The following is a 10,689-nucleotide window of genomic DNA, read 5'->3' as shown; positions in this document are numbered from 1 at the left end:
CGGGCCGCGGCCGGGGGGGGCGGGGCGAGCGATGGGCGGGGCGGCTTCCGTCCCTCTGTCTGTCGCGCGCGCTGCCAGGCCGGCGGGGCCGAGACGCCGGCCCGAGGCCCGAGCCCCAAACCACTGAAACTGCTAAGATTTCGACACGCAGCCGGGCGCCAGGACATCGGCCCTTGATTCCCCAGCAGCTCCGGTCGGTCTGCTCCTCCGAGAGGTCAAGTCCAAGCACTTCTCACTGCTCCGCCTACTACGCGCGGGTCATACCTTCCTGATGACTTCTCTTCTTTCATCGACGTGTCCTTGGTTGCTGTTGCAACACAAGGCAGCACCCACTTCAGTCTCCTTCCCAGGACTTTTACTGTCTCACTCCACTGCTGGTCTCCCCCTCAGCCAGCCCACCCCGTCCATGCCCCCACCAGTCAGACCAGACTCCACCCCAGGCTCCCCCTTCAAGTGCCAGCGTCCCCTGGGCCCATTCTTTACCCAACTTGTCTACCCCCAGCTCCCCACCTTTCTCTCTGTTCAAAAGCTGTTACTAGAAAACATTTGAAGTAACTAAGTCAACATATTACGTTGAGGATTATTAGGGCAAGTTCCACTGCTTCTGTTTCTGAATTCCTGGATAATAAAACGATCTGAATTTCAGCTTTTGGACAACACGGGAGACTCACTCACTTAACTCTTAGATCGATGTTGTATCATTTCTTTTTACAACATCATTAGCCTAGAAATGCCAGAGAATAAGAGACAATACCAGCGTTCGCAAGATATGGCAGCTGTTCTGGGTTCTCTGAACAAGATGTGGGAAACCCACTTGGATGCATCTAACTCCAGATGCCTCCAAGTCACAGGTCAGCAACACCTCAGGAGCAGTAGGCTGGGATTATTCTTCTGATGCCACTGCTATGACTTCTTCCTGCTGTCCAGGCACCACACAGATGATGCTGTAGCATTTTGGGCCAGACAATAGCTCCACGGGCCATAGGTTGCCACCCCCTAGCCTAGCCTAGGTAATTAGCAAGGGATAGTAAGTGTTTAGGTAAGATAAACCAGGCGTCTTCCACCTCTTCTCCATCCCTCCATCCCCTTCGAAAAGCTGTATTCCTGAAAAGAAAGTAATAGCTACTGAAGGGAAGATCCCTCTGGTAGATCTGCCAAGGAAACATGATGGATACAAGGAGCCAGGTAGTCATTTTAGTCAGAAGTCAGTCAGTCAGAAAGGAGGGCAGATATTCACCTTTAGAAACTAAGATTTCACTTAGGTTAACCTAACAGAGACCAGTTTGTAATGGATTTCTTGTTCCCACAATTTCCCATTCAAATGGGTTATTCATTTCTGTTTTGGGGTTTGTTTAGGTTTTTTTGCTCGGGAACAGCGATCCTGAGGTCAGCAGTGGAGTGGGCAGGGAGGCTGAAGTGTTCTGCCACAGGCTTTTGTGTCTTTCTGCAGCTGATACAGAGTACGATAGCAAAAGGCCTCCTTTGGGAGTGAGAGGACTGGACATTCCATCTTCAGAGAAGCAAAAGTCAACACCCAAAGTAACACATTCAAAGTTTAATGTGCAGTAAAGCTTCCCCTGTAGAGACCCACTCAGTATAAATCACCCTTCATTGAGAGATACTTTACCAAGTCTTAATACATTTGGTATTTTTATTGAATTCCATTTCAATTTAACATTCTTAGAATCAGAAGCCTTACTTCTTAATAAAATATTTGAAAAAGAAATCTATAATTTAATAATATTTTAGCCAGGCTCTCAATAAAAGATTTAAATAATATTGTTGAGTGCTTGTTACTAAGGGAGGGTAGCAGGAGGGAACAGGACAGTAAAACCTTTATAGCAGGTAAAAAAAAAAAGCAAACCCTTTAGATAGTTTCACAAATAAGAATTAAAGCTCTTCCTTCTGGACAGTATTCCTCCTTAATTTATTCTTTCCTGATTCTTTTTTCTTTTCTACCTTCTCGTTAAGCCTTTCCCTGAAGTGTTTTTCTTCTTCTGCCCTTTCCCTTTTCTTTTCTTCCTCAGTCTGTTTTATGTTCATCACCTTTTCAGGGTCCTAAAGGGAAAAGGACACGGAGGGTTTTTTTTGTCCAAGTCGGCAAGCCCTTCCGTTCATTGAGCTTGACATTTAAGTCAAAGGTAAGGAGTTCTTTATAAAGGAATTGCAAGATTAAGGCCTTTATTAGTAACAAGCATCCAAGATTTTTCAAGTTGTGTCTATGGCTGGCAAAGGCTTGTCGGGGGGGGAAAGCGAGTGCACTTTTCCAGCTTTATGCCAGTTCTGGGCCCCGTAGCAACTCAGAAGTAAGCGTAAGACAGTACTAGCCCCTGCAGAGGGAGATTCTAGGTACTATATTTATTCAATGTTTCACAAAGAAGCTGCTTTTAAAAAGTGCAGTAACTTAGGCTTGTGCTGAAATAAGAACTTGATACTCGTACAGCCAACAAACTCACGCTCATTTAAACAAAGATTCATTACTCCATGCACAGACTGTATGCTTGGCAAGTGTTTCAGAAAGATGAGAATCAGTCCATTTGGTTTTAAGCAACTTTTTCTCTCTCCTGACCCTGAGCTGCTCTAAGGGCTAGAGACCTCTGACAATTCATTAGGACCCCCTAATGGACTGCAGTCCTATTTGGAACCTCCACAGAACTGTACATTCCTTTTACAAGGGTTTGAGAGGAGATCTTAAAAAAGCATCCTAATAGTTGTCTTTATACTGTTTGTGTCTGGGGACATTCCTTCTTTGACACAATAAAAAGCCTGTAAGACAGACCCCTTTACATAACGCCAATCCTTTTACTTCATAATGAGTGGCTAAAATAGGGATAAGGATTTCATTCATTACCTTGGTTTCTCCCCAGGTTTCATATCCAAAATCTTCTGCATATTCTTCATCATCTGTGATCAAGAAATTATCGAAAATGGTTCCAGCTCTCACCTTCAATGGAAGGAGAGAACGTTGGATGGAAAAAGTTAAGCTAAAACTATATTGTCAGGGAACGTGATTATTCCTTTTAATGACTAAAATTCCGGATGCTGCGGAATTCTACATGTTGTACAGTCCCAAGAATGCCAGTTATGTGGCTGCAGAATTGTACTCCAGAATACAAGGCCTTGTAATTTCTTTAAATAAAAGATGGACACTTTAGACATTTTTTTACTTCCACATTTGTCCATAGTAGCTTGGACTACTAGTTTGGAAGAAAAAATATGTACCTATCATCATACTATATTTGAGCATAAGTAAAGTATGCACTGAAGAGCCACATTTAGTGAAGTATATAGAACATTTATGAAAACACAAGAATATTATTCCCTCATTTTTCATTAAATCTCAAAGTCATCAGCAGTACAGCTGTTGTGTAATTAGATCTGTTTAACGCAATATTTGACTTTATGTAAAATGCAGCCAATTACATATTTAAATGAAGGCAAGTGTGGGGGGGGGGGGAAGGAACACAGGCATTAGCCCTACAGTTTCTACACATTTACAGAAGAAAGTTTGACCAACACCTCTGTACAGGAAAAGAATGGAATAAGTACTTTAATTTCTAGTTACCTGCAAGAATTTAAGACAACTGACCTGCCAAATATCTAGTCCAATGACACCAATGTTCTCATAGCTGAGAATGTTGAAGTCTGGCAAGAAGTCTGGATTGTCAATCTGTGGATGGGGCCAAACTCCTTTATAATTAGGGTTATCAATCTTCCTTGGTTTCCATTCACCCTACAACAAACCATATAATTCCTGATACCTTTGGCCAAAAGAACAAGCAGTTTAAAGTAGTGATCCATAACTAGAATGATTTTACTCTGTACAGTGGATTCTTGATCATAGGGTGTCGCCATTCTCCATCAGTTGCATTGTTCCAGTCTTTAGATCTTGCGGCACTAGTGTCTGGAATGTGTTCAGGTTCATCCCAATCCTTTAAAATACATAGGAATAAAGAAGATAGCAAAATTAACACAACTTTATATACGTGCAAGAGACATTACCCAACCAGTTCAAGAAAGAAAGAAAAATATACCTATTATCCTTTTTTAAAAGGATAAACAAGTTAATCTGTCAGAAAAGGAAAAGCCTCATTTGCCAAGGCCCCTGGCAGAGGTGTGCCAGGATTTGATCTGTGATCCCAGCAATTGGGCCTCCTACCATGCAACGTGTATGGCAGGGGGCGTGACAGTGGGATTGGGGAATCAGAACCCAACCTTGCTTTGTTGCCCGTGCAGGAGGCATCCAAAACCACAATCCCAGGCTCCCCCTGCACCCATAAATAGCAAGCTGGGCACTCAAGTCTCCTCCCATGGCTGGGAATGCCAGTCAGCGCTAGCCACACATTCAATTAAAGGGAAAAAAGGACACCAGCTACAAAGTTACTACATATATTTTTTGTAATAACTTTGTGTCTTATTTGGTTTTATTGTGCTGTTAATTGTACAAACTGGCTAATTAGCGATCACATTAAATATAACATCTGCCAGGAGCCTAAATCACCAAACGCCAAAGATCTCAGTTTCATAAGCCTAACAAAACTGGGATGGCATGTGGGCATGGTACATGTAGGTTAATGCTACTTGGATTTCAAAACTCACAATCAAAGTTTGAAGTGGTTTAACACAATCCTGTCATGGTCATTTGGTTCTAGGAAACATACAGGAAAGTTTGTTTTCTGGAAAGTTTTACTAGATCAGTAATTTTCATTAACACATTTCACAAGGTGAACCCAGAGATTTAAAAAAGGAATGCAGCTGTTGCTGTGTTGCCGAGTTATTTTCAACAGAGTTGCTCCATTATTTTTCTGCAGTCAAGGCATGAAAGCCAAGAGCTGGCATTTTCCGAGTGATGCCTTGAGTCTAAAAAAAAGGTTGAGAGCCACTGTACTCAATACCAGCCTCCTTACGCATTGCTAGTAATGCATAAGACGGCTGCTATCTAGTCCCCACCACAGGACTCAGGTAAAGCACTTGCATCAAGAAATTAGCTTTGCAAGATATCCAGCTTCTATTCAGAGAATCACGTGACCTAGACAGTTCTTCTACGTTCCAACCCTCCAGAAGAGAACCAGAAAGTTGGGGGGGGGTGTTGGAATTCCACCAGAATTATGATAGACACCCTGTCCCTGAAATGGGATCAACAAATCCATCAGCATGCTTCACATGCAAACATGGTCTATAATGCGAAGACCAAAACAGGCCTGATCTTAGACTAGTGTTCTGTATGGGTTCATGTTCCTCTTTTCATTAGCATCACTTAGTAGCCATGTTCTGGGTACAAACATCCGCAACTTCTAGCTAGCTCCTACTGGAAATATCTGTGTATAAGCTGTGCATGGCTGTCAAGAGCTTCGTGAAGGCTTTTAACAGTGTATGCCCTTGTGATAAGTGCTCAGGAAGTCTCAGGTTTCACAATGCCAGCAGACCTCTCCTTGATTCCTGAAAGTTAATGTCAGAATACATTAAGTAAATACCTAGAAGCAGATAGCCAATAGGAAGAATGAACAGTCTGAATGGGTAGCATCCCTATAAATGCAGGGTAAAGAATCTTGAAACTAACAAACTAAAAAGGAAACCACCTCTGGCTTGACATCATTCGGATCATTAATTTGGGCTATATCATCCCAATCCTGAGGCTTCTTCACTGTAGGATCATTTATCTTCCTTGGTGGCAAGAAATCCCAGTCATCTTCTAGATTGCCGGACTCAATCATTTCATTATCAATTTTCACTTTGTATGTCTGATCTGATCTTAAAATCAGTGTGTACAAGTGAGTAAATCCATCAACCTGTAACATTTTTAGAGTTTAAAAGGAGTTAAATACTTTTTACTACTGAGAACAGGTTGTTTTTAAAATAATATTGCATTATAATCATAGTCTATGTACCATGTTCAGCTGAAATATCAAGAGAAGCTTAAAAGAACTTTTATAGAAGCTAAACATGAAAATGCTTAAGCACAAATAAAAGCATTTTCCATACTTCAAGAACTGGTCATGAAAAATGCACTCAAAGTAGCAATGAATAAGTCCAGAGTCAGCAGTTTTCCCCATTTTGGCAGAGAGGAAGTAGGGCAATGCTCAAATGAATTGCCCTGCGGTGGGGAACAGCAAGAGAGGGAGAAACAGACATTTATTTACTGGACTGCTTTGTTCTTTTTTAAAATTGATTCATGTGTTTTGTTTGAGGAAGGGAGTGTGGGGGGGGGCGGGGAAAGGGGAAGGTAAGTTTGGAGAACAATTGCGAGAGGGAGATACAGGCTTGGGAAGGGCTGTAAGGAGGAAGACAGACAACTCCTTTGGCTATGAAGCAGGGGAACAGGAGTGAATAGTAGGCCATGCAGGAGCAGAATTTTTAAAAAGAAGTACTGAACATGAGGTTGGAAAACTTGTGTGCGGGAAGGGGCAGGAAGGTTGTACTGTCTTATTTAAAATATTTTAGTTTGTGTACATAATTTTTTGCTTTTATCATAAACCATCCTAAACCTTTTCTGGGATAGCTGAGAGTGACAAGATAAAGAAGGAGAAATAAGCATCTCTCGAAGTTAGAAATATATATGCAACCTCAAGTGTGGGCAAAGATCAATCCGGGAAGATGCACACATAGGATATGATAATTATACAAAAGAAAATGCATTAAAAATCCAGGAAATTCAAGTTATGGTTACACTTGAAAACCTCTAACGTCTACTTTGTGGTACAGGTTTCCAACCCCTGATTTAAGAGTAATGCAAGTCTGGAGGATGATATCTATCTTCCATACAGAAGACCTTGAATCCCTGCTTTAAAAGCAATATTGTAATAAAACCACAAAAAAAAAGTCACTACCTAATACTTCCCTAGTGCATTTAATACAAGTCTATTTTTACAGTTTTATAAATGTAAAATTCACATAACTATAACTTTCAGAAATATCAAGCATTTACCTTGCACCTGATTTGTTTCTTGATCGGATAAAGCTTATTCTTGTAATTTAAAATAACATGAACTTTCTTTGTTTCAGATCCACAAATATCTGGTCCTTAAGAACATAGAACATGACTTTTGTTTTTAAATTGTTTTATATGCATACACCTTTTAGCTAAAAATCAAAACACCACGCACCACAACGCAACAGGCACTCTTCCATGTCGTACTTGTACATTTTTTTTTTTTTTTATTCGCACAGTTATTTTTAAGATTTATATTTATATTTTGCTAGCCCTATGTTGCATTCTTCACCCAGGCATTAAACATACAATTAAAACCAAAATACCACACATGCATATACAGAAATCCTTTAACAGCAGCAGTTATCCATAGTCCAAACTAAAGAAAATTTTTAAAAAACCCTCTCAACTGATAAAGCATCTTTGGCTTAAGTTTTACCTTGAGGTACACAAACGTAAAGTATAAAATCACAGAAAAGTAGCGTTTGGAAGGGACCTCATGAGGTCATTTAGTTCAAGGCAAGATCTTCCACCATCTAAACCATCCTAGAGAAGGTTGCCTAACCTATTCTTAAAACAACCTTCCAAGGATGGAGATTCCACATCTCTGTTATTTAAATGGATCTGCAATCAGGGGACACACATTTTGGACTACAGTTAAGGTTTTCAAAAACTTTAGTGACTGCAGTGACCTTGCTAAACATTTAACTTCATCATAGGAGAGTTCCATACACTTTTAGTTCATAGCTCTCACTCAAGCAGTCATGAACACGTCTCATTTGCATTTTGATAAATGGCGTGTCAAAGGATAGCTCAGGCACAGAATTACTGACAGTCAAGGCATTCTAATTTAGTTGAGGCATTTGAATAATGTATGTATAACTAAACTTACCAAACATAATGTAATACGGTGAATCACTACTCATGTTTTTTTGATCCAAGTTTGAGGAAAATAGTTTTATGTATCCACCACCACAGTCTATCTTTTGCTCATGTTTTACCGTATATTGAATGACTAGAGTCTTTCCTTTATTGTTAAATGGTTTAAATCGTGATGAGATTGCATAAAATTTAGAATTTTCACAGGTTTGCAGACCTGTAAAGATATTGAAGTTTGCATATAACATGTCAATTGTACGTGCATGTACACAGTTCAATTTCTCCCTTCCTCCCCTCCAATCTGTGGATAACTAGACACATCATAAAGATTTGCCTACACAGTTAGCTCTGTATAAGTCAGTCTTGACTAAGAAAAAGTCCATCAATTGGGCAAGTGCAGATTTACTATATAAATTTAGAGATTTAATTCTTAATTTAACCGAGACAGGAATTCTCTTATTTACACTATTATTGATATAGAGTTGCCCTCAAACTATAAGGTCACACAAGTGAAATCAAGAGCAGAAGTGGCTGTGTTTTTAGTGGAGGAAAAAAGATGCCTGTCATTCTTCATTTATTGGAGTACAACATAAAACCAAAAAACACAACCAAACTATTCCCCTCAAACAAGACATAAAACAAAGCAGCCAGTTTTAAACGCTGTTAAAATATACAGAAGTAAGTGACACAGCAATATAAAGAATTAAAATACAGTTAGTCATCATGCCATACTCTTGGATTAATAATCCACATTAAAAAGAACAATACAACATTTTTTAGATTTGTATCATGAGTGATCTGAATGTAGGGTAGATTAAAATTAAAGCTATATAGCTCACTAAAATTAAAGATCTGTAGTATAGTGTTTAGTGAGTTGGAGCTCCCGTAATCAGATACTGTGAAAGGAGATGCAAAGAGCAGCGTATAATGCCCTAACATCAATATAGACCACATCATCACTGGATTAACAGATTATAATATCCAAGGTCCATTCACCTGCAACTCTACCAATGTCATGTATACCATCACCTGCTTACAGTGCCCTCCGCTGCCCATGTTGGGCAGATGGGACAATCCCTACATGAATGAATGAACACCGATTTAACATCAGCTCCAGAAAAACACAAAAGCCTGTGGAAGCATATTTTAACCTCCCTGGCTACCGTGAGGTCAGTGCTTAGGCCGCAAAGCTTTAAAAGCAGACAGGATTGTTAAGTATGGTTTAAACGGAGGCTGTGGATTCTTAGTCCCGTTCCCTGGATTAGTTTTTGTGAGCCCTTTGTCCCTGTGGGTTGATTGCTTGTTTGCCTCTCCCAGCACTGCTTCCCTCTCTCATCCCTACCGTTTGAATTCAACTCTCTCTCCATTTTATGCGTTGCTTTGTCATCTTCCTTTCACAGCAACTGATTAGGTGAGCTCCAACTAAAGAAACCTGTATATAATATACAATTAAGTAAGTCTGTAACGGGGTCGGCAATGTTTTGGGCAGTGCCAAAAATACCCTCAACCTGGACTTGTAAGATGTTGGTGTGCCAGGGGCGGACAGCAAGGGAGCTGCAAGGGGCCCAATCCTTGTTGTGGCCATGCGGCCCCAGCCCTTTCTCCGAGGCACGAGAGCCAAACAAAATGCTTTGCATGCTATGCATGCTGGGGGTTGCCTACCCTGGTCTATAAGGCACAGGTCTATCCTGCCTTCTGCTTGACTTTAGGCTAACACAACCAACTACATCTCCGCTGATCTGTCAGCAGGTCTGTAGAAGGACACGTCGCTCGTCTAGAAAGCAAGAACTTCATGACTGTTAAGCTGGCCAGATGTAATGCTCTGAGGAGAATAATGCAAAGTATTATTTACGAACTTGCTAAATGTGCTGAGACTACAAATTTACCCATGGGTTTTTGCAATTTATTCATTCCAAACAACACTTTCATTAAAATTCACAAACCTTTATCTTTGACAGGATCACCATAAAATTTTCCAGCGGTCAGCTTAAACTTCCCAAGGTCGGGTTTATATTGAGAATTCAACCATCTCCTTTGCCAGTTAACTGTCAAATTAATTAGTTTAGATTAAAATGGAAATGCTAGGCTTCTAAACAATGTAAACAACACCGAGTTTTTCTTAATCAGTTATATAAAAATACCTCCCAAGACCTTGAATGTTTTTCCTTAGACTCCAGGTTGTGGCTGCAGAATTACATAGTACTAAGCAGGTATCACCAGGGTTTTGGTAGGCAAGCCCTGTTGCGGGACCCTACGGATGGGGACAGAGATGACTTCCTGGGTAGGAAGCCCCCGCCCTCACCTCGACTCTGAACAAAGGGCTTTGCTCTGGGATAACGGTGCTGACAGTCAGCGCACGAATGCCGCCGTGACAGAGGCAAGCGAGGCCCGCCTCGGCCCGCAGCCTCCCATCCACCGCCAGGCAACCGCCACAAGCGTCACCCGGGACCAGGACACCGCTCCACCGGCCGCCCACCCGCAGAGGCTCAGCGGAGCGGTCTTCTCCACGCAAACTCGGCCGCGCCCGGGCCCGCACCTCCGTCCGTGAACTCCTCGCGGAAATGCACGGCAGCGCAGGCGGGGCCAAGCGCTGCCCCCAACAGCGCGGCGCGGACCAGCAGTGCCATCGGCCCAGCGGCTCACGGGCACCACCAGCCAGTAACGGACGCACAACCCCACGCCTCAGCCACTTCCCCCTCGCGCTTCTTACCAGAGCGGGCTCTGATTGGTCCGGACGCCCACCGCCGTTCGGGACAGGATTGGTCGGCATTCTCGCCCCGGCCCACTCCCTGCTGGGGTCAGCGCTGACTGGCTTAGAGTCGTGGGGGGAAGGGGGAGATTCCCGGGCGCTCTAAGCAGAGAGGGGAGCTCCGTTACATCTC

At 42.0% G+C, this 10,689-nt stretch overlaps 2 protein-coding genes across 5 annotated transcripts in view; both read right to left on the bottom strand.

Moving 5' to 3' along the window:
• EPS15L1 (epidermal growth factor receptor pathway substrate 15 like 1) overlaps window positions 1-1,505 on the bottom strand; it is a 53,698-nt gene extending 52,193 nt beyond the window's left edge. Inside the window, exon 1 of the mRNA XM_019538451.1 lies at window positions 1,490-1,505. Coding sequence (XP_019393996.1) covers window positions 1,490-1,505 — 16 coding nt within the window. The remainder of the gene's footprint in view (window positions 1-1,489) is intronic.
• Window positions 714-10,495, bottom strand: CALR3 (calreticulin 3). 4 transcript variants are annotated; one of them, XM_019538394.1, is made up of 9 exons: window positions 10,344-10,490; window positions 9,751-9,852; window positions 7,821-8,024; window positions 6,926-7,020; window positions 5,580-5,789; window positions 3,819-3,932; window positions 3,590-3,733; window positions 2,852-2,944; window positions 714-2,058 (listed from the first exon to the last, which is right to left on the bottom strand). In XM_019538394.1, exons 1-9 carry the CDS (start codon window positions 10,432-10,434, stop codon window positions 1,891-1,893), a joined length of 1,221 nt encoding a protein of 406 aa, XP_019393939.1. In that variant the 5' UTR covers window positions 10,435-10,490; the 3' UTR covers window positions 714-1,890. The 4 variants fall into 4 exon arrangements, with proteins under 4 accessions (XP_019393939.1, XP_019393941.1, XP_019393940.1 ...); XM_019538396.1 differs by having other exon boundaries at window positions 714-1,533; XM_019538395.1 differs by lacking the exon at window positions 3,590-3,733 and having other exon boundaries at window positions 10,344-10,495.
• Between the last annotated feature and the right edge of the window lie 194 nt (window positions 10,496-10,689).

The sequence above is a fragment of the Crocodylus porosus genome, unplaced genomic scaffold (genome assembly GCF_001723895.1).
Source record: "Crocodylus porosus isolate Cpor-Errol unplaced genomic scaffold, CroPor_comp1, whole genome shotgun sequence".
Taxonomy (NCBI): domain Eukaryota; kingdom Metazoa; phylum Chordata; order Crocodylia; family Crocodylidae; genus Crocodylus; species Crocodylus porosus.
Note: the sequence above shows the minus strand (reverse complement) of the source record. Positions and strands in the feature narration are given on the sequence as shown.

Coding starts and splice junctions, on each gene's coding strand:
- CALR3 (XM_019538394.1), bottom strand. CDS start 10,434: ATGGCACTGCTGGTCCGCGCCGCGCTGTTGGGGGCAGCGCTTGGCCCC. Junction 3,933..5,579: donor CGAATGATGTCAAGCCAGAG/GTGGTTTCCTTT, acceptor TGTATTTTAAAG/GATTGGGATGAACCTGAACA. Junction 3,734..3,818: donor TCAAGAATCCACTGTACAGA/GTAAAATCATTC, acceptor GGTTTGTTGTAG/GGTGAATGGAAACCAAGGAA.